This window comes from Rattus norvegicus, chromosome 9 (genome assembly GCF_021556685.1).
Source record: "Rattus norvegicus strain SHRSP/BbbUtx chromosome 9, alternate assembly SHRSP_T2T, whole genome shotgun sequence".
Classification (NCBI taxonomy): domain Eukaryota; kingdom Metazoa; phylum Chordata; class Mammalia; order Rodentia; family Muridae; genus Rattus; species Rattus norvegicus.
In genome coordinates this window covers 64,073,766-64,096,241 of record NC_141542.1, presented here as the reverse complement: position 1 = coordinate 64,096,241, position 22,476 = coordinate 64,073,766, and the positions used below count along the sequence as shown (strand labels likewise).

Genomic DNA, 22,476 nt, shown 5'->3' with positions numbered 1-22,476 from the left:
TCATGAGCTTAGATACAATTTATTTAAGCATCAAACTTCCCAATTTTTTGCTATTTTATAGAAAAGGGAGAAAGGGGAGGGACAAACAAACAAGCCAGGCTTTTATTTAAGTGGGGTTTGCTGGTCTTATTTCTGAGAGGCTGCTTGTGAAAGGCCTGCCTTTTTGGGTGGCTGGCACCAGAACTCTGAGAGCCCTGCCTCTGTTTTAAACTGCCCGCCAACTCTGCACGCGGGCGCTGGAGCAGGAAGCAGGAAAGCAAGTGAGTGCCCCCTGGAGGCCACTGGGCGAGTCGCGCGGAGGACCGCGGAAGGGCGGGGCCGAGGCCGGCTCCGCCCCCGCTACTCTTACCTCCGTTTTCCCGCCCAGGGTCCGCTGCGCCACTTCCGTTACACTGGCCGTGATGCCCCCCGGGTCGTGGTGGCTGGTGCTTTGGCTGCCGCCCCTGGCCACGCTGCCAGCGGGTGCGGTGCCCCAGGAGGAGGCGGCAATGTCAGGTAACCTCGGCTCCGGGCGGGTGGCCTCCCTTCGGGGCCGCAGGGTCACGCGTGGGCGCGGCCAGGTCCCGCCCCTGTCTGTGGGCATCCGGATGCTTCAGGATTTGATTTGTTCAGGATCACACCACTGGACACCCGCACAGTTGGCCACTTGGCTGCAGATTGTGTGTGAAACCTTACATTATCCGTCTCCAGTAATCTCATGAAGGATAGATAAAAGCTTCAGAATGAAACTGGGATTCTGTTTCTGTTTGGCTGCTGTGACTTGGGTATCTGGTCATATGCAAAATACTGTTGCTGCCTCAGTATAGAACCCGGTGCTTAGGAAGCCTCTGGGAGCTGCTCAGACTGCTTGGAGGGCTTAAGATTCTGGCTTAGAAAGTTGTAGCTGCAAAACGCAGTCTCCAGGAGTTTCACATTTATTTCTACCATTCATCATATCCTTTAAAAGATCACTTGTGTGTAGTCTTCATTACATGGGTCACTCATAGACTCAATGGAGACTGTCAAGATAAAAACTTAATTGGATAATCTCCGGACACCAACAAACCCAGTAGGGTGTCCAAGACTGAAACAGAGAATGGATGTTCAGTGAGCAGTTATTAGCTTCTCACATACCTTGCAGCGAGTTATACCGTAGGAGACTGTGGTCACCTTCTCGTTGGACAGGAATGTGTTGAGTAACTATTCTGTGCTATGCAGGGCTGAATTGCTCGAAGTGGAGTGTCTTATACTGACTATCCATATATGTCCATTTTACATGCTACAAAGCAAAGACTTAGCAGTGACTATGATAGGTACTTGGGAAAATATAAAACCATTTGAGGAGGAGGACGCCTGGGCATGACAGCAGACTAGTAGAAGAGATGCATTGTTGTAGGGATGCATTTAGAGCCTTGGGCTGTTGGGCAGTTGTTGGATTTAACATATGGAGGCATATTCTCTATCGATAGGCAGGTATTCTTTATAGACCAGAGTTTTCTCATCAGTAAAATGAGATTTCAATATTTTCCTCTCCTTTTATTTGCTTCAAGGAACCCAGTTTTTCCAGTTTTACTGCTATTGAAATGGGTCACGTTATGGTCCTAGCTGGCTTGGAGTTTTCTATATAGACGAGGCTGGCCTTGACTGTTCAACAATCCTGCCTCCACCCACCCAGGGGAAGTGTTTACAGGCCTGTGCTGGTGCACCTCGCTCAATAGTCCTCAGTTGTGATAAAGACACGTGTAAATGTTCACCAGGACTTTTCTCTCTGAGATGTGTAAGATACCCAAGTGATGATAAAATTGCAGTTTACAGCTGAGAAAAATGGCAACTTCTGCCTTGCCATTCCAGATATTCCTTAAATGCAGGTAGGAAGGGGTCACTGTCCTGTAGTGTTCGGTGATCAGCTAGGCCTAAGAACTGCTGTTACTGTGAAAGCTGTGGTTTTACAAGGAGCTTGTGATGAGACAGTTGGACAATAAATGTTCACACTCACAGGAAATGTATTTTTTTTAAAAAAAGCACTGCAGGTGACTGCCTGAAAGCCGTACATTTCCTGTGTGTGTGTGTGTGTGTGTGTGTGTGTGTGTGTGTGTGTGTGTGTGGTGTGCATATTATATATCAGAGCAAGAGATTTATAAGTCAGAACAAGAGCTAGACAATTATTAAAATTCAGTTATAATTAAATATTTTGGAAAAAATGATTTGAACTTGCATATTTCTACTTTGAGAGATGTTTTACTTAATATTTTCAGACCTTGGTTGAGCCCAAAAGCTTGTATCCTCAGCAAGTGAAACTGAGTGTAATGGAAGACTGTGGTCCTTTCTACCACAGAGTAGGAGCTGCGATAGCATGGGGTCAGGGGTTGCCTCTGATGATGCCAAAGACCCTTTCCAACTCTGAGAATGTGCTTTGGGCATGGACCCGCTGCCATGGCTTGAAGAGCCACCATTTTGAGGCCAGCCCTCTGCTACCCTATTTGTAGAAAAGGCAGATACTTGTCATAGGAAACAGGTAGTTGTCTGAGGAAGAGAAAGGACAAATCAAGCATGACCCTGAATTTGAAAGCAGCAGGTCAGATCCATGGGAAATGGCTTCCCATGTTTCCACTCCAGCAAGAGGTCATCTCAGAGTCACGGCCTGGAGTTCCTCTGCGGCAGAGAAAATGTCTGCTGAACGTAGAGTCAGACCTGTGTATGTGCGTTAGGATGTGCTAATTTCGGTTCCCTTCTCGAGATACTGGAGAAATAAAAATCAAGTGTTATATTTAGGTTAAAAACAGCAAACTGGTGCTGGTACAAGAGAGATGTTACCTTATCTAGTTTACAGCTTTGAAAAATGTGAATCTAACAAAATACCAAGAAAAATACTCCATCTGGACCCATTCATCGTACTTGAACTCCCACAAGGAAAAGGAGTGGTTCAGTGAGGACCGCTGCAGTGCTCTGTCATGTCTCATGTGTTCCAGTTCTCGCTGCATTAGCGGACTGTTTTCCCGGGGTGCAGACTGGAAGGCTAGGTTCCCGGGAGGAATGCCGATGAAGTACTTTTTTTGTATATGGGAAGTAGTTTACTCTCTGCTTGAGAAGTGCTTGTGGTTTTCAGTTCAGAAGACACGAGAAGTAGCCTTAAGTACTGCCTGCTCCTCAGGTTTTGACTGAATATGTCTGACTAAACTTTTAAAGCTAACTATACTGAGGCATTAAGAAGCTAATAATAAGGAAAGCATTAAAGGAGTCATTTGCTTCTTAACCAAGCAGGGAATGCGAGGCGTTTTTAAAGACGTGTACAGCAGAGCTCCTATGTCCCTTCTGTGTCCTCTCTCCCACACGGAAGCAGGACAGCTAAGGATTCACAGTGAGTAATAATACAGCAATAGGACAGTATGCTCAACAGCTACTTGAGGCTTATGAATCATTTATTTCCGGAAGTTTATACTTTAATAATTTGGATCATGGTCGACCCAAAGTAAATGAGATAGTAGAAAATAAAGCCACAGAAGTAGGGGTGGGGATACCACTGTAGTCCCCACACTACATTAGCTGAATTTTATAAGCCGCATGATATTTAAAGTGAACCGAGGGATCTGTCCCATTGGTTCACACAAACCTGACTTGAGGCCTTTAGTGAGGTAAGTAATTAATCCCATCTGCATGTTCCTTAATCTGTTGAAGACAGGGGAAATCCAGAACAAGTTCTAACCAGGAAGTGCCTTATATACCCATTGATGTCCAAACCAAGATTTGTGCCACTTTTTGGCCTCCTTAACTGGGAGGAACAAGAAAGATAGTCCTTAGCCAGAGGCTATTAAGTGTAGCCAGCGTTACTCTCTAGTTTAGGGTACACTGGTGATAAGAGGGAAGAGGGGTGTAGCCTATGCCCTGACACTTAGCTCCCTTGCTTCCTAGGCTCTGGATGGATGGCATGGGACAGGCTGAACACAGAGGGAACCGCAGGGGAGGTTTCAAGGCAGGGCTCAGTGCACCTCCTCTTGTGCTGGCAATTCTTCAGGGAAATTGGTTGTATTTTCTCTGGCTGGGCAGTGCTTGCTCAGGTAATCCTCCAATCCTCTCAGATTGCAACACACACGACAGTGACAGGCATTTTGAACGCTTCGGGATTTAGTAACGCCATAGAAAGTAAGATAAGAAGTGCATGCGTAAGGTGGATCCTGTGTAGTCAGCAGAAAGTAGAGAGGCGTACCTGGGTGTGCATGCTCAGGCACGGCTCAGACCAGGCCCTCCAGAGAAGGGTAGACAAACATCCCAGCCATTGACAGATGTGAGCCTTCACAGCATCTGGGGCGAGGAAACTGCAGTACAGGGAGACCTGAGGCAGGAGTAAGCTGGTCCTTTGAGGTGGGTTGGTGGGTTGGTCTGGCGGGAGCCATCGCAAGAGAGAGGAAGAAGAAGTCATAGAGGTGCTTGGGCCTGTCTAAAGGAGGGTAGATTGTGTCTTGGTGACAGAAGTGATTAGAGGAATGCAACGGACCCCAAGTGAAGTTTTCAAAAGATCTGCGTTCCCGTTCAGAAGAATGGTTGTGGAGGGAATAGTGGGGCTATTTCTGGAAGAAGGGAGACCACCTAGAAGGCCGTTAGAGGAATCTTAGGTGCCAAACAGACGTGACTTGCATTAACAGAAGCATTTGTTCCCAGATCCGTGCTATGGCACTGTATTCACGGGCACCATCCTGCTTTTAGGAGCTACAGGTACCCAGTGACTTAGAAAACGGCCTGTGAAAAGCCTTCCTTTGTCGATAGCCTTTGTTTTCAGTCCTCACAAAAAGATGCTTCTGCCGAGCACGGACACAAAGTTTTATGTGGGAGTTCAGCCCTTAAATAGTGGGGCTTAGGAGAGTTACAGGGAGAACCCTTGCAGCATCTGAGAAAAGCCCTCCTAGCATGAAGCGCTCCTAGTGCTAGACTGCCAATGAGGATTTGTACAAAGTTCTGGGGCTGTGTTAAAGAGCTTGCGATGTGGGAAGGCCAGGCCTGATACCTTCCATTCTCTCCTCTGTGGCTCAACAGGTAGGGCTTCCAAGGCGTTTCATTGTATTCTCACAGCTGCTCAAGTACTTCCTGGTTTTACATTGCATTCTTTGACCTCTTTCTTTTCTATAGCTAACTGCTTGTATCAGACATCCCTAAGACCGTTCCTTTCAGCAAGCTGCCCTTGGCCTCGAGCTGCGTGCGTCTCAGTTGTACCCAAGAATGCCTCCAATGTGGCTGTCTCATGTGTTCATGGCACTGGTTATGCTGTCTTCTTTGGGTTCTTGTGTATAGGCATACCATGCAGGAATGCGTGGTTAATTTTTGTATCCCATGTTTAATGATGAGTTTCTCAAGGGTTCTCTTACTGCTTTGCAATCTGCCTCCCGACCTAGATTCTTGTACTTTCGGTTCAGACTGTTGATGAATTTAAAGTGTACACATCTCGTCACTATGTGAAGAGGAAGAACAAAGGGACTCATCTGTCACAATAGAACATCCTGGGTCATTATATAACTGAACTGTCACTTTAGTACAGCTGTTTCAAGGAGGGACTGCACCTGTCCTCACTTCAGCCTGTCACAAAGGATATTTCAGGCCAGGGCAGGTACTTGTTGAGCTTTCTCAACCCTAATCTCCAAGTGGGTATACTGACCAACTAGTAGCTCCTGGTTACTTTGTCTTTCCCTGACTTGGTTATAACAGTTTGCCCTAACTTCAATTCAGGGTCGTCTACAGATTTCCTTCCTGTGCTTTGAATAGGGCAAAGGGCTCGTTTCTCTATGGACCTGTGAGTACTCCGAGCTCCTGCTTCCTATTCCTGAGTGGTATTTCCTGTTTGACACACTATCTTGGGTTCCAAAGAACTTAGTTCAAATTCAAACCCGGCAGCAGTCTGAGAAGAAAGATGAATCTTATTTTTAAGTCTTTGTTACATATTAAGTCTTGTAACATTTATCCTATTAAGCTGTAGTAGAGGACCTGCCCCTCCCCCATTGCATCGCTAAATACTACATTAATGTTGTTTGTGTACACACTAGTATTTACATACCCATATCCTGCTCCAGTCAAATGTCTTCTTGGCTGCAAACCTGTCCATCGTCTTTAGAACCACCAGTGAAAACTGGAGGGATGGGCATCTTTGCAGAATTGGACCCATCTCCCATTATTCTCACAAACTGACTTCTACATCAGCACTTGGATCTGGGTAAGTGCCTCACCATCTCCTCATTCACCAGATACCTTCATCTCCTGCATCCGCCGAAGCTCCAGAGCGTGTTGATTTGTCTTCCTGGGAGCTCTTGAATCTATTCTTCTTCCGTCCTCAGTTTATAGCCTAAGTCATTGGGTCCTCTTCGTACTGTGGGACCTGGAGTTGATAGAAGCCTCATCGTGTTGTGCCCCTGCCTGGTAATTGGTGCTTGTTCTGCCCACACTTTGCTAGGCAGCTTCGTTGAGCCCTTTTGAATGTCATCTGTTTCCTACCAAGTCCCTTATACTTACCTGAAGCCCTTCTGTGCTCTGTTCTCACGGTGAAGTGCGGATTCCTTATGAGGAAGGGTCTGGCTGGTTTACCTTGAGCTGCAGCTGTCCAGATGTCCCTCGGTGGAGCCACGATGGCTTTGCTCATCTTAACACTGTGCACACTTGTCATCTGTTAGTCCTGACACTGTCTTATGCTTGCAGCTTTCCTTGAGTCTTCTGCTCGAGTTTCTTTCCTAGGAAGCTTCCCTTAGCTCTTGCCATTACTTTAGGACGAAACATGTTTAGCACAAAACATCCGTGCACGTGTGCTGCTCAGTAGGTGACGTAACAGTGTTGACTCTGAATGGGACGTTTTCAGTAGACACCTGCTAGATGGGGAAGAGCAAAGGACCATAATCACCATGTAGAATTTCTGGTCATGAAATACTAAAAACTATGAAAATCTCCCTTTGAGCACATTAAAAAAAAAGATTTTGGAAAACTAAATATTTAGGTAACCCTTTTATTTTTTATCTTTCAGTTCCAAGATGTAAATCTCTGAAGGAAACGGACTTAATTAAAACTTCTGTGTCAGACTGCTATTGCTACAATCAACATTCACAAATAGAGTGGACATATATGTGGTCAACTGTGCAGGTTAGGACCTGCTTTTTTATCATGACTTAAAAATATGGAATTAAAATGTACCACTCCGGGATTTAAAAATACATTTTATATGGCTTTATTTATCAAGTGAATTTATCAAGATAAAAGCTAATTTGATGGGCATGCGCTGGCTCAAGGTGGACTTATGTGGGAGAGGACATTAATTCCTTTTTATATCTACTCAGGCCCTCTCCTGACCATTCCAAATCAATATGCCATCTAAGTCACTTGTAACCCCTTCAGGGGTCGCCTAAGAACTTCAGAAAACACAGATATTTACATTACTATTCATGACAGCAAAATTACAGTTATGAAGTAGCAACAAAAATAATTTTATGGCTGGGAGTTACCATAACATGAGGAACTATATTTAAGGGTAGCATCATTAGGAAATGTCTTGGTTAAAGTTACTATTACTGTGTTGAAATACTATGACCAAAAGGCAAGTTGGGAGGAAAGGGCTTGTTTATTCAGTTTATACTTCATAATTGCTGTCCACAGGAACTCAAACAGGGCAGGAACCTGGAGGCAGGAGCTGATGGAGGAGTGCTGCTTACTTGGCTTGCTCATCCTGCTTTTTTATAGAATCCAAGACCACCACCCAGAGATGGCACCACCCACAATACACTGGGCCCTCCCCCATTGATCACTAATTTAGAAAATGCTTTACAGCTGGATCTCACGGAGGCATTTCCTAAGCTGAGGCTCCTCCCTCTCTGATGTCTCTAATGTGTCAAGTTGACACACAAAAGCAGGCAGTCCTGGAAGGCTGAGAACCTCTGAGCACATGATCTAAGGGAGTAATTAAAAGCGACAAGCAGCTCTCACTGAGAATGGGACACTTCAGACTTCAGAAATGGGAATCACCTAAAGGTTGGCTGGGGAAGGAGTGCTATATGCTGTCAGCCCATACTCTTCCTAGAAAATAAGATGTTTGAGGCTTATGTGGTTTCTTGTGCTACCTTGCCTGTATCTTGTACCTTTTCTCCAGGAGCTCTTGGGACATGAAAGCTGCAGTCCTTCATACCTCACATTTCTCCATTCATTCATTCATTCATTCATTCATTCTGCGTTCAACAAACGAGTTCATAACTCCAGCACCTGCTTCCCAGCTTTCTTCTTGCCTGATGCTCCTTCTACTTCTTTAAGATAGAAGTAATCTACTTTAAAATTGGGGAAAACATCCTCTGAGGAGGCAGAACAGGAGGCGGAAAGATTGTAAGGCCCACATGGGATAAAAGGCGCCATGGAAGCAAGGGCTTCTAGCCACAGCAGTATTGATGCACTCACAGACTGAGGCGGCACACACAGGGCCTGCACAGGGGAAGCGAAGTGAACACAGGCCCCCATGTCCAGCTGAGAAGCTGTCTCCAGTTGATAACGTCACAGAGGAGAAGTTAGTTCTCTCCAATGAAGGGTTACCAGATGTGCAAAGCACACTTAAGGGCAGGCCATGTCCAGCAGTCGGTGGGCAATGCAAAACAAAGCCAGTGGTATTTTTGGAGTTTTTAAAATTTTTTACAGGTCTTTTGCTTCTATGTCATGGTCTCCAGCTCTGTGTTTTTATGTGAATTTATGTCTCTGCATCTGATTGTATTTTGTGAGCTTTTTCTTGGGGCACTTTTTCTGTCTTTCTTTTTTTTAGTTAGTTATTATTACTTATTTTTTGCAGATGCCTGTTTTCTAACGAGAGGAAAAAAGGGTGTGGATTTGGGTAGGTGGAGAGGATGTGGGAGAAGTTAGGGGAGGAGAAACCATGATCAGAATATATTGGGTCAGAAAAAAATATTTTCAATTTAACGAAATGTAAAAACTAAGATTGAGGTCATAAAGAAAAAGAAAAAAAAAAGTAGAAACTATCGTGGCCCAGCTCTTTTCTCAAAAGCCACCCACGTGTGTGTCAGCACTGGTAGGCACACTCACTGTCTGTTAGGATGAAGTATCTGTGCCCTGGATTGCACACACTTCCAGCTGCTCGGGTCCAGCCAGCAGCGCTCCTCTCTGCACCAGATGACTCTGCAGCCTGCAGGTGTCCCATGCTCTGTAAACACTCCTTCAGTCAGGTGCTCACACTTACGGCTGCTCAGCCAGGGTCTCTAACACCTCCGTGTTGCTAACTGTGTGACCTCAGACTTGCAATCCATTGACTCAGACTTCCAAGAGTTGGGACTGCAGGCACATGCACCACCACACCTGGCAAACCATGCACTCACTCACTGTGAGCTGGACGCAGGTCCGTGACGTCCCAGCCACTGGGGACCACAGCCCAGTCCTGTGCACTGTGGTATTTTCCTCAGCCAACTCTGGCTTCTTACTCCTTTACTTGTGTCTTGAGGTGCCAAGGGGAAGGTTTTGAATCTTCCTGGATTGATCCATTCCTGTTTTGTAGGTGACGGTTACCAGCCCGGGCCTGCTCAGTATTGTGTATATCACAGGAAGACATACTTGCCAGCACACAGAAACCATTCTATCTTTTCTCAAATGTGTGACTCACAACTTTTGGACAGCAGAGGAGGCTAAGGAGGTGACCATAGTCTTCAGTCCATACGGAGAGACTGTGTGCTTCTCTGTAAAGCCTGTTGGGAGTTTACTTACCTATGCAGTAAGCGTGAATCGAAATGGTAAGTCTGTCTTCATCATAGTTGCTAGACATTTGATGAGTCGACGTCCCTATTCTTTCTGCAACTTTATATACTGACACAAAGCATTGGTTGTGTTTGTTTTTTCTATTTTCCAGTTGTGGATTTCAGACTCTTCCTTGTGTTTGCGACAGGCATTTTCCTTTTCTTTTATGCAAAGACCTTGAGCCAGTAAGTGCCCTTTGTTATATTTGTAGTGATTTAAATTTAAATTCTGATGTAAAAGTCTATAGGTTGCTTGTGACTCTGTGCTAAATATCTGCACATTGCTCTGCGTTTGTGGTTCTTCTAGGATTTACAACTGACAGGTCTGGAGGTAGCATTTGAATCAACTTTAGAGACAGTGGTAACTCTGTGACAGATAAGTGCATGGTACTTATTTGCACTTTTGTTTACATTATTTTACATATATACGCATAGGTGAACTTACCTTATTGCTATTATTTCTTGGTTACAGAACCCGTAGCCATTGCCACTGACTTGTTCTCCAGAGTGCCGGTGTTTGTGCCCATGTGCTCTGACACCAGTGCTAGCTGTCGATTGAATTAATTTGCCTCCTAGCTTGGTGGCTCTGGTGTAGGATATTGGCTATGACAAATACTTGCTTCCTGGATAAACACGTTACCCTGATACTTTGTTTCTTGTAACTTATCCTATAAAAACCACTCTCTTCTCAATATTTACTTTTTAATTTGCCCAGGCTACTTAATACCAATATTTCTGCATCATTCTTATCATTGTTCACTTTTGAGCTTTTCCTATGGCGTGGTCAGGTATGTGTAGTGTTACCTGTCTGCTTTTCTGACTGCATGATGGATGTGCAGCAGGAAGAGGGAAGCTCAGAATTCAGGCCCTACGTGCTGAGGAGCTGCTGCCCTGACTCCTCCCGGCTCACATGAGAGCGCTTTAACCTCTTAATATCTTATCTGAAACATTTAGCCGTGGGTATCTGGGAGTTCATGTGAAGCTCTCAGGCAAGTGCCTGACATGTGACAAGTACACGGTACTATTGGATGGCATTTTGACTACAGAAGACAACTTGACATTCCATAATAGTCATTTACTGAAACTTTCAAGTGCTGATTTCAATTTTAACTATATGAGATGTGATTTGAGCTTTTCTTTCTTAATATTCCGTACTGGCTACTGTTGCCACATTGAGCTTTATGAACCTTTTTCAGTGTTTATTGCTGAAAATGCTGTTTGATGTTTATGTGGCTTTTTTCTCTGTCTCGACAGAAGCCCTGTTTTCTATTACTCTTCGGGTACCGTGTTAGGTATTCTAATGACTCTGGTCTTTGTCCTTCTGATGACTAAGAAACACATCCCGAAGGTAGGTCTCTTATATGCAAAACTGGATGCAAAATGGGAGCCAAGATTTTACGGATATGAAAAATTACCTAATTCAATTATGCTCCTCTGCTATATAAACTGACCTTAAAATGTGTCTGTTTCTGAAAAGTCACTTTTTACTTATTAGCAATATATAGGATTACATTAAGTTTGGTGACATTTTCAGAACTGTTTTGTGAAATGTATCTAGGCAGAATGACCCTGAGTCCCTGGGGCTTTATATTCTAGTGGTACTACATCTGGGCTTTTTGTTCTTGTAGTCCCTTCTCTATACCTTCAATAAAATAATGCTCCAAAGAATAAATAAATATTAATTCAACTTTAAGGTTACTCTGATTCCAACTCTAAGTAGCAGCGTTGTTTTGAGATAACGATGTCCTTTTTGGTAGAACTCTCCAACTTCAGTGTCCCCGATAGCCACCTAGGGTCTTGTCTCCATGTAGACTCTAGCGGTGAGGCCTGAGCCTACCATTAAGCTCTTGTGTGAACGTGGCTCTCCTCCTCCAAGGACCTCCCTAGAACAGTGAGACTCTGGTTTAGATAAGCACTTGGTTTAGGCTTGACATAGACCTTTCAAGCACAGAGAGTGTATATGTTTGCTTGCTTCTGTTTTTATGAAAGTGAATGAATATGTATATTGTGTCGTTTATTTTCTTCCACACACAGTATAGCACATTTGGGGCGCTAATGATTGGTTGTTGGTTTGCTTCAGTTTATGTTTTGTGCCAGTTGATGGAAAATCTGAAGTGGCTGTGGTGTGGAAACAGAATGTATGTATTAGGTAGGTAAACACACAGGAACTTCCTGTCCATCGGCCAGGCTGAGAAGTGCAAGCAGGGGCTCCTGACCGCACACATTTGCATTTGATTTAAGGAAAGGCGCTATTAGAATAATATTTTATTTCATTACCATAGTTGGTGTTTGAATTTGTTTAGATCTCATTTTACACTACTTTCCTTTATAACCGTTCTAATTTTTCTGTACAAATCATCAAAAGAGTAAAAATACTCGAGAATTGTGGCTGAATCTTAAGTCCATCTAAGCTGCAATATAAAAGGTCCTTTAAAAGCTGGCTCTCCTCATCTCTCAAATTTCTTTCTTTATGTATTCTGTATAAAAAGTGGAAAATTATTACTAACGAAACCGGACTTTCCAGAAACAGAGTGGATTAAAAATACCATTTAATTTCCTTGTTTTGTTATAGTTTCTTTCATTTTGTCAGGAAATCATGGGAATTGCAGACCCATTAACATCAGATTTCACATATTAAGGGTAACGTTATTAAAACAAAAGCACTTCATTCTCGAACACTTTCTTTTTAGCCTATTTTCCTGTTATAGTAAATATTTATAATGTACTCGTAACATGGAATCGTCCTATACGTTCTTTACTGTGTGTCTGAAAAATAAGATCATTTTACTATGTAGCCAAATAACTATTACTCATTGTTATTAGTGCTGGGGGTTGGACTCAGGGCCTCGTGTATACTGTGTATACTCAGCATGTGTTGAACACTGAGTCTATCCTTAACCGCACTCTTGGATGTTAAAGATTAATAATTGCATAGAATCACCTATGCCCAGGTCATAGGTTTCAAGTTACCTGTGCTGGCTGACTATATAACCTGGACGCTATGCTGAGCCTTCTGCTCCCAATCCATCATAATTCTCCCTCGCCCCAGTGCAGTTGAGTTTTATTACATATAACTTTTTTTTTTTTTTTGGTTCTTTTTTTTTTTCGGAGCTGGGGACCGAACCCAGGGCCTTGTGCTTCCTAGGCAAGCGCTCTACCACTGAGCTAAATCCCCAACCCCTACATATAACTTTTTAAAAGTAATTATTTATTTACATTCCAAATGTTGCCCCCCATCCTGGTTTCCCCCTCCCAGAGTCCTTCACCCCTCCCTCTCCCCTTTGCCTCTAAGAGGGTTCCCCTCACCCCCCACATGTCTCTACAGGATTAGGTACATCCTCTTCCGCTGAGGCCAGACAAGAGAAATAGCCCCATCATAGCTTCTTTCATCACAGAGGTGTGCTGGAGAAGCCGAGTAAGACATCCTGTGAAAGTTCCAGATTGATGTGGGGCCCACTTTAAATTTAACATATCCCTCCTCAGTATCTACTGTAAATAAGAAACTGAATTTCAGATTTGCTTAGAAACAAATTGAGCACTTAGGGTGGAAATCAGAAGTGACTACACTTTCGATCTGGGAGCACTGGAAACGAAGTATCACATGTAACGATGGACGGGCATGGCTGGCAAAGGGTGACTGACTGGTCCTGGTAACATTGCATTCTCCTTTTGTGAGAATTAAAAATTATATACAGGGTTTATAAGCGAAGTATGCTATCCTTTGGCTTACTTTTAATCAAAGCGCCTGTCAGGCTGGACAGATAGCTCAGTGATTTAGGGTTCTTGCTGCTCTTTCAGAGGCCTCGAGTTTAGCTCCCAGCACCTGGATTGGTTAGCTTACAACTGCCTGTAAGCCAGTTCTGGGGTGCCTGACGTCTTCATCTGGCCTTACCACTTGTACATGAACACACAGAGAACGATAACAATAATGATTTGTCTTTAAAAGCCAGCCGGTGAGCTCAAGTCAGGAACTAATAAGCTGTAGATACTTTTTTCAAACATCATTGAATAAAGGAAACATTTTGTTTGTTTTCTTAATTTTTGAAGTCAAAGTGAAGTGGTACTGTCAGGTTTTCCACCTCAGTTTTCAAGCTCAGGTTTAACCAGTTGCCCTTCTTCTGTGTCTCTAGGCTATGTCTTGGTTGTCGGACTTTGTAGCTTTTCCGCCTGTTACAGTCGCGGGCCTCCTGCTGATGAGGGGAGCAGAGACCTTCTGATGTGGGCACTGAGGTTCCTCTCCCTCGTTCTTGTCTACACTGGTATGGCCATCTCTCAGTTTGCCTATGCTGTTATGATCCTGCTCCTGCTCTCCTGGACTCGGCACTATCTACTGAGAGCATTCAGCTGTCTGAGGTGGTGGGTATCCTTTTTCTATGGCTAGCAAATCTGACATGTTGAGTTCTGGTTTAATTTATTGTTTTAAGAGATACTTTTGGTTACATCTTTACAAGTAATTATGGGTTTTTTGGTTTTGGGAATTTGTTTTTGTCTTTGTTTTTTGTTTGTTTGGTTTTGGTTTTTTGTTTGTTTGGTTGGTTTTCAAGACAGAATTTCTCTATGTAGTCTTGGCTGTTCTGGAACTCACTTTGTAGACCAGGATAGCCTCAAACTCAGAGATCCACCTGCCTCTGCCTCCTGAGCGCTGAGATCAGAGGTGTGCACCACCACTGCCCAGCCAAGTAATTATGTTTAGTCTGGAGGTTTCACTTTACAAGAACAGGCGGAAAAAGAACTGTAAGCATTTTCTCCATCTCCCTTGAGTTACAACACCAATCACCCTGAGGTTAGAGCTCACTAAAATCACTGACAGAGTTGCTTGGGCCCTGGGTTGCATAACATTTCTACCTTTATTATATCTTTATTTCTTTTCATTGGAGCCAATATCGATATAATAGATTTAATTGTACTCACAAGATAAGAATTAGGAGGAAATGTATCCTGGATGATTGGAAGGAGTTAGTCAGTTCATTTTTATCAAAGGCTCGCTTTGTTTTAGGTTTTAAATGAAGGCTTTAGCCTCATGAAAATACAGAAAGAGCAATAAGGTAACCTCTGCTGACCCAGTACTGTTGTGTGTTTCCTTAGTCTATACGTCTGTGTCAGGTACACAGATGGAGATTGTCCTGCTCTTTCTGACGTATATTGTAGAGATGTGGGTGTGCAATTATATATCAGCTGCCTTTCAAAAGAAAAGAGAGAGAGAGAGAGAGAGAGAGAGAGAGAGAGAGAGAGAGAGTCTGCCATATGTTTGTGGGTACTCAGAGTGGCCAGAAGAGGGCGTCAGGTCCTATGCGGCTGCAGTTACAGGCAGTCGAGAGCCACCTGACATGGGTGCTGAGACCTACACTGCAGTCCCCTGGAGAGCAGTCGGCATTCTTAGCCACAGAGTCATCTTTCCAGTGCCAACCTTAATGTATCTGTTAAGTATGAAAACAGCTCGCTCCAGTACTAACATGTTAATCCAGGAAGGACTTGCTTGAAGAGATGTCATTGGGTTAATTCTTAAGTAATGACCCAGCATGGTCTTAAACAAATGTGGAGTGCTTTCCTGACAGAGAAAGGCCATGGAAAGCCATCATCAGGCAATAGTGCTGTCAATACAGTGTGTGAGGTGTGCTCTGGCCGCACTGGATGGGCTCACTGAGAAATCCAGCCTGGTTCTGCGCGCGTGGGGCTTTAACGTTGTGCATTTCCATTTGTTCTCTGACTCCCGTCCAGACAGAAGATATAAACCCGAAAGTTTGGACCCCGGCAGGAGCAAGGCAGTGGGTGGCCAATAGGACTATGGGAAAGTCTGCACTGCACTCCCATTACAAGGGCAGCATTTAAAACGAGCAGGAGCAGATTGTTGCTATGCGAAGATGTGGATTCTGCTTTCAGATTTGATAATCAAGGAAATCTGTAAATGTAGACTGGAGCGCAGATGTAATTCTTGCAGTGTAAATGTTGGCGGTTAATCTAATAAAAAATAAAAAATTCACCTGAGAGACACAGACCAGAGAAGGGATGTCTTGACTTTTGGATCACACTGTCTAGCTTGCGAAGAGCTGTGTATGTGTATGTTAATAATCTATAGGAGCCGTGCTTCTGACGAGGATACTGAGCAGTCTGTGTAACTACGCCGTCTCATCTGCTCAGTGACTAATGACGCAAGGATTCTGCTGTCCTGTCCATGTGACACAGTGAGGTGGAACCAGGAAGGGATTGGCCGAGTTCAGGCAGTGGGGACACCCTCAAGCTGGGTTATGCTCCAGTGTTCTGGGTCAGAGCCTAGGTTTTCCCTGTAGGAGACCTGGCTAGTTGTTCAGAAGAGGAAAAAGAAGCAACGTCACTGGTTCTTCAATCCAGTTTGTGTGTGTGTGTGTGTGTGTGTGTGTGTGTGTGTGTGTGTGTGTATATATATATATATATATATATATATATATATATATATATATATTTGAAGTCAACTGCACACAATTTTAAGATTCACTGATGAATGTATGAATGTAGCACAAATGTTACTTGGAACCTTATCACAATATGTCTTTATTAGCATCCTTAATTTCTAAAGTACAGATTGCTCTAGTTTTATGATAACTTATCTCTTTCCTGACCAGAAAAACAACATCCAGTCTCTGGGTTCTTGATGTGTATGTAGCCAAGGAAGGACTAATTCGAGTTCTTTTCCTCAGCGGATCCTGTACATCGCCTCCTCTCCGTGTCTGGATAATTAGAGGCACCACCACTAGATGGGAGTGCTGTCCCACAATTCCAGGTTCTTACTACTGTAGTAAGGGTTGTACATCCCCGTTGGTATTCATAAAAGGACACATTGAAAGCTTGCCAAAGAAAGTCAGCAGGCAAAGCAGGAAGTCAGTCTTCTTGTCTAATCGTTTGATTAGAAATCACTGATAAAAATATAATCACCTTTCAATTAAAAATTGATTCTCAAAGGCCTTAGGCCATTGCTATGGTGGTCAGAGAAGAGAAAAGCACAGTAGGCTCACCCAGCCCATTCCTTACCCCTCAGTCATAGAAGGACTGTGGGAAGTACAAGCTTCCCTACAAGGAGTTCGCAAGTATTACTGTTGGCATCTAAGAGGTGTATTTATGTATATTATAAGGATTGATCTGGGCAGGAAGCTGACAGCCACATGTCCTGTGTTTTAGGAAGGTGAGGCAGTGGTTTGCAACACGAGCACTGGTGGTGAGGTATCTCACTGATGATGAGTACAGGGAGCAAGCGGAGGCCGAAACAGCCAGCGCTCTGGAGGAACTGCGCCAAGCCTGCTGCCGGCCCGACTTCCCTTCCTGGCTAGCTGTCTCCAGACTCCAGGCTCCTAAAAAGTAAGTCCCGCCCTGGCCACGGCTCGTGTTTGAAGTGATTTGAAAACCATGCAGGGTCTGCAGCATACTTTTCCACTAGAAGCAACCATTCCCCTTGGTCACACCTTACACCAGAATTGGGGGAATTCTACTTCCTGGCTCTGGCGTGGCAGGAGAGGTGCCGAGGTCTTAGGTCTGTGTGGATCCGAGCAAGGCATTGACAGTGGAACTCGAAGAACCCACTACACTCAGAAGAAACAGGGAAGAGGTGAGGGAATGGCTCGGTATTCCCTCTGTCTGATGCGTAAACCTGCCCACGTTTCCACCTTCCCCCGGCTGTCCACAGGTAAATCGCATCAGCTATTCCCTGTACAGGTTCAAATGCCATCCTCGGCTGACACAAATTCAGATTTAATTAAAGGGGATAAGTAGGGAGGCACACATCATCTTTCAGATAAACCTTTGTGACAAAATTGACTGTTTTTAAAACAAAATTTTCTTAGGTTTGCAGAGTTTGTTCTTGGAGCGAGCCACCTGTCACCGGAAGAAGTCAGCACACACGAAAAGCAGTATGGCCTTGGAGGTGCCTTCCTGGAAGAGCAGCTCTTTAGCCTGCAGACTGAGAGTCTACCTGCAAGCTGACTTCATTCTGAACCGGAAAGCAAGTAAAAGGCCAGGCTCTGATTGCAGCTGGGTGGGGCCCAAGCACTTCAGAGAAAAGTAAACCATGCAAGTAAGGAAAAACTCATTTGCACAGGAGAGCCTTACCGTGGTGCTGTGAAGACTGAAAGCATCGTTGCCACAGGCCCTGGATGAAGACCTTCACAGGGACAGTGGAAACCTGTTCTTTAGGACCAGTAAACGGGACCTGATCCCTTCCCTTCGTCAGGCACTAACTCCCCTCTGGATGCCTGGGAGCTGGCTCAAAAGGCTGCATTATTGTCATCCCTCCCAAACCCCCAACCTGTTTCCTCAGTACCAATGCTTTCTACGGTGAGGTTCACGTGATAGTAGGAAGTGCTATTGAAGGAATTCTGATGCTGGCTCTGGTTAACTCAGAGTCACACGTTCCCCAGGTTCCTCAGTCTCCAGGCAGTGTGGGTCTCCTAAAAGGCAGATGTCATGCACAGGACTTCTAACTTACTAACCACTTTTCATGAGACTAATAATCTTTAAAACACAGGTTTGGGAATGCTATCGATGGTAGAACTTAGGTTTGAGTCAGGACAGAAGTGTCATGAGCAGCCTTGCCAACACTGCAGCCCTGGTGAATCTGGGACTCACTTCTTCACATTTAGGTTCAGAGCCTTCTCCATTCAGCCTTGGTCTCATGGCCTTGGTGCCTCAAGTTTTGTACGTTTTGGTTTGTTTTTTGTTTTTGTTTTTTTTTTAAGCAACACCCAATTAGCTATAACTGTGATTAAAAAGAAACATTTCTTAGGATTATATTTAATGTTTTGATAAGATTTTATATGCCGATGGATTAAAATTTTAATTACTTCTTGTACTTTTTATATACTGAAATTGAAGCATGGAGGCATTTGTGACATTTTTGAGATTTATTTTTTTAAAACTTATTATATATGTTTGCAATGATTCTCACAAAATAGATTTGTGATATTTCTGTTTTTTTAGAGAGAGCAATGTTTCTTGATCCAGGGTAAACTCCAGGATGAAATGAGCTACTGACTGTGCTTTGAGCCCGAGGAAAGGAGCAGAAACACAGCCGTAAGAGTTGACTGTAGCAGACAGACATTCTGTGATCCTCTGAGAATCAAAGTCAGGTTGTTTTATCTTTTGTAGTGTAATGATAAAACAACCACAAAAACAGAAAGCGTGAGAGGAAGTGGGACAAGACACAGTCTTGGTCTCTGTCATCCCCTGACAGTGGTGCTGACTTCGGTACTTTCTAGATTCACTCTCAAATGATGCTGTCTCTGTGAAGCTCTGTGTCAGTGTTTCTGCCCCTGCTTTTTGGCAGATATAGAATATCCGGAGTCTTTTTCTTTTTCTTAGAAACTTCACTCAGTTCAATCTGTGCCTTTACATGTTGTTGGCTTTAAAATGTCAAAGAATGGGGTCTGGAGAGATGGCTCAGTGGTTAAGAAGAGCCTTGCAGAGGATCTGAGTTCAGTCCTCAGCATCTGAGTGGCATGGCAGCTTGCAGCCATGTATAACCGTAGTTCCAGGAGATCTGATACCTTCCTGTGACTTTGCTAGCACCAGTCATGTAAGTGTTGGACATACATACACACAAGACAAAAACACGTGTAAATAATGTGCTTCTGTTCATTTTGAGAACTATTCTGCCAAAATAGACAGGTGTTGTAACATTCTGTCACAGCGTAATCTGGTTTTCGTTTTTTAGTAACTGTATTTATTGGCGGTGTATCGGTGCTGTGCACAGCCATGCTCACCTCTCACTAAGCAGTTTGTTTAGAATGTGAGCCACCAGGACAGCCCCAGCCTTCCTGAGCTGGCAGGGACCGCACTGTGATTACAGCTCTCAGCAGCAAGCCAGTGTACCCACAGAAAACAGCGCAGTCTTTCGGGATGCCGTTTTCCATGCCTATCTTTGGAAGGAATCATGGATCTGTCAGATTGTTACGTGACAACTGTGAAAAGTTAAACAATTAAAATATTTCTGGTAAAATGTTTGTTGGGTTTGTCGTTGGGCTCTGAGTCGGTGTGTATAACAAACACTAATCACAATTCTGATGCCCATCAAGCAGTGTCCAGTCCTTCCCTTCCGACCTTCCTCCTCTTTCTGAAGTTCTTTAAACTCATTGACCATTCAGTCAATGACTGCCCCTCTCAGTGGCCGCTGTGCCTCACGCCTTCATCGGCGTGCACGTACGCACAGCAGAGCCCTGTGTTGTGCCCTTGCTTACAGTAGATGCCTCTCAAAGGCATCCTGTTAAAAACAAGTTGAACTGTCTAACACCACATGTGTGGGTGGCCATACTTAAATGTTTAAAAATCACATCATTCAAATGTTATTCTTAAAGGGTTTTAAGACACAGTTTACAAGCACAGAGTCACTTTGTGGATTATAGTTATATCGTTTGCCAATAATACTCAGGGCTGGATAGAGAAGTGTCCATGTGATAGGAAAATATTGAATTTATGTCTTTTTAAAATATCTGGAAATTTAGGAGATTACATTTTTTGGAATATCTGATGGACTGCACACATACTGCACACGTATCTGAACACGTACACAGTTTAAGATCCAGAGACAATGTTGATAAAAAACAACCCAAATAGGGCCTCACACTACCCTCTAGTTGGTGATTCCCCACACTGGCTTTTCTGTCTAACCGGAAGTGGAATCCTACACAGAGATAACATGGGATGTTTGCCAAAGCCTGCAGCAAGACTGGAGTCTTCAGTTGGCCCTGTGAGCAAGCTACCTTCACAGACTCCCCACTGGGTGGCACTGCATGGTTGACTTTCATTCTCTAGACCTATCTCCCATTAGCCAATCTGCAGTCTGTTCAGTGTTTCCCAGCTGGCAGAAGATAAAGACACTGAGTCTCACATGACCCTCAGATTCTGTCTCCAAAGACAGCACCTGGGCCTATCAAGTCTCTCACTGAAGCCTCAGCTTTATACAGGAGGCCTCAAGCCCATATAAACTGACAGACTTCTGACCCCAGGCCCACATTCTTGACCCTAGCACTATGAGGTTTCCAAGCTGCAGTGTTAAATCTGGGACTAAATTCAAGCCATAATGGGGCAAGTGTGTTAGTGGCCCAGAGCAGATGGGACTCAGGTGAGATGTTCACCTGGGCTGGCTCACATTTTCCCAGACAGCAGCAATTTACTCCCTTTTGTAAGCCACAGCTGGCTCTGCATAAGCTATGTGATTTCTGATTTGAAAAAATCTTTTCTTTCAACCCTAGATCCTATCCTCATATAAGCATCACTTTCCCAGACGTCCATTGGCTTAGAAGTTCTACGTCAGGGAGTTTTAAAGCTTGGTTTAAACAGTACAGGAGTGGTTTGGAGTTTCAAGGGTAGCCTGTGTCTTGTCTCAATGTACTGAGGGATGTCTGGACAGGAAATTGCCCTCTCCTGTAGTCATCTCTCATCATCATACCCTCACCTTCACAGAACTTAGGGAAACAGAGGCCCCGTGACTTCCCATAAGTGAGGTCTAGTATAACTGTTTGCACCACAGGAAGTAGTTTAAAGTTAGAAATCCAATTCCTCAGACAGTAGGCACAGAACAACTCTAAGAATCACAGGAGTTCACAACATTAATACTGGGACAGCAAAAGTAGTGAACCTACAATCTTCTCAGGGGGTTTTATTGGGAAGGCTATTGCCCAGGATGCTGATTTGAGGTTTTAGGGAATATCTAGAAACCAAGAATAGAAACACACATGGGGTTGAGGCACACACAGCTCAAGGCTGAGCTCTCTATGTCTTGTACTACAATGGAAGCCTTCCCTCCCATTAGGAAGGGAAGGTGGTAGGCAGGGCTCTGGTGTTAGCAAGATTTGAATCTGTGTCCTGGCTCTGTGACCATGATCCCATAACTTAAGTCCTATTGGCTTCAGAATCCTTATATTTTAAATGAGGAAGGTTATGTATACCAGGTAGGGCTTTTTTTTTACACAGTGTTTTGTCTTTTATTTCATTCAAAGCATTTTTATAATCTAAAAACACATCTTTGAAGAAATATAAAAAAGGAAAAGGAAAGATCCCCTATGATAGAATTTTCCAAAGGAAGATACCTATTAACATTGCTTGCAGAAATAGGACTGACTGAATAGGATATGAAGTATCCCCCAAAAGTTCATGTATTAAAGGCTTGCTGGACCCCTGATGGGCTTTAGAAAAGTGAACAGAGCCTTCTAGCTCTGACCTAATCAATGGCCTCTTTGATAATGTTTACAATATGATGATATCACTGTGAAGTAGGATCCAGTAAAACTAATAGATCATTAAAACTGTGCCCTAGATGGGCTTTCCCTTCTCCCACCCACTTCTCTGCTTCCTGTCAGGTAGGGCTTTTTTTAAGCCAAATGATATAACCATGGATGAGCTTCCCCTTTTGTAGCTGTTCTACTTAACATATGCTGAGATGCATAGTGCTTAGGGGTTCCATGAGGAAGCTGCAAATCCCCTGGTGCTAGCCACCTGCCTACTTCCTGCCACCAAGGTCACTAGGATGACTAAGTAACAATTTCCTATCCCTCTGGCTCTTTAGGTGTGCTGGCCTTTGGAATGTACTATCGCTCTGCTTAAGGCTTAAGAATAGTCTAGTCATTAGAAGTGAGCCAGCTTGGGTCCGCACAGAACTCTAGGTAACATACTTACTGTTCCTGCAGGCAGAGGGGAACAGGACAAAGCATTGTGGGAATGATTGCCGGCTTCAGCTTTGACACCGGAGTGTTTCCAGGGATCTCAAGAGAGGTTATAAAATTCTCGAATCAAG

The 22,476-nt window shown here is 44.0% G+C and overlaps 1 protein-coding gene across 5 annotated transcripts; it reads left to right on the top strand.

Annotated features, from left to right (window-relative positions):
* The first annotated feature begins 375 nt into the window (after nucleotides 1–375).
* Nemp2 (nuclear envelope integral membrane protein 2) lies at nucleotides 376–19,687 on the top strand. Of its 5 annotated transcripts, none has more exons than XR_015628872.1 (9): nucleotides 376–495; nucleotides 6,974–7,089; nucleotides 9,488–9,719; nucleotides 9,836–9,908; nucleotides 10,977–11,070; nucleotides 11,757–11,871; nucleotides 13,853–14,078; nucleotides 16,875–17,376; nucleotides 17,534–19,683. XR_015628872.1 is itself a non-coding variant. In NM_001134642.1 (9 exon segments), coding segments are annotated over 9 exon segments (1,266 nt in total). In that variant the 5' UTR covers nucleotides 387–401; the 3' UTR covers nucleotides 17,673–19,687.
* The last annotated feature ends 2,789 nt before the right edge of the window (nucleotides 19,688–22,476 follow it).

Excerpts from the sequence above, each read along its gene's own strand:
- Nemp2 (XM_087567452.1), top strand. The coding sequence starts at position 11,023 with ATGACTCTGGTCTTTGTCCTTCTGATGACTAAGAAACACATCCCGAAG. Across the intron at positions 11,872-13,852 it reads AAACAGAATGTATGTATTAG|GCTATGTCTTGGTTGTCGGA; the intron begins GTAGGTAAACAC and ends CTGTGTCTCTAG. Across the intron at positions 17,052-17,533 it reads AGACTCCAGGCTCCTAAAAA|GTTTGCAGAGTTTGTTCTTG; the intron begins GTAAGTCCCGCC and ends AAATTTTCTTAG.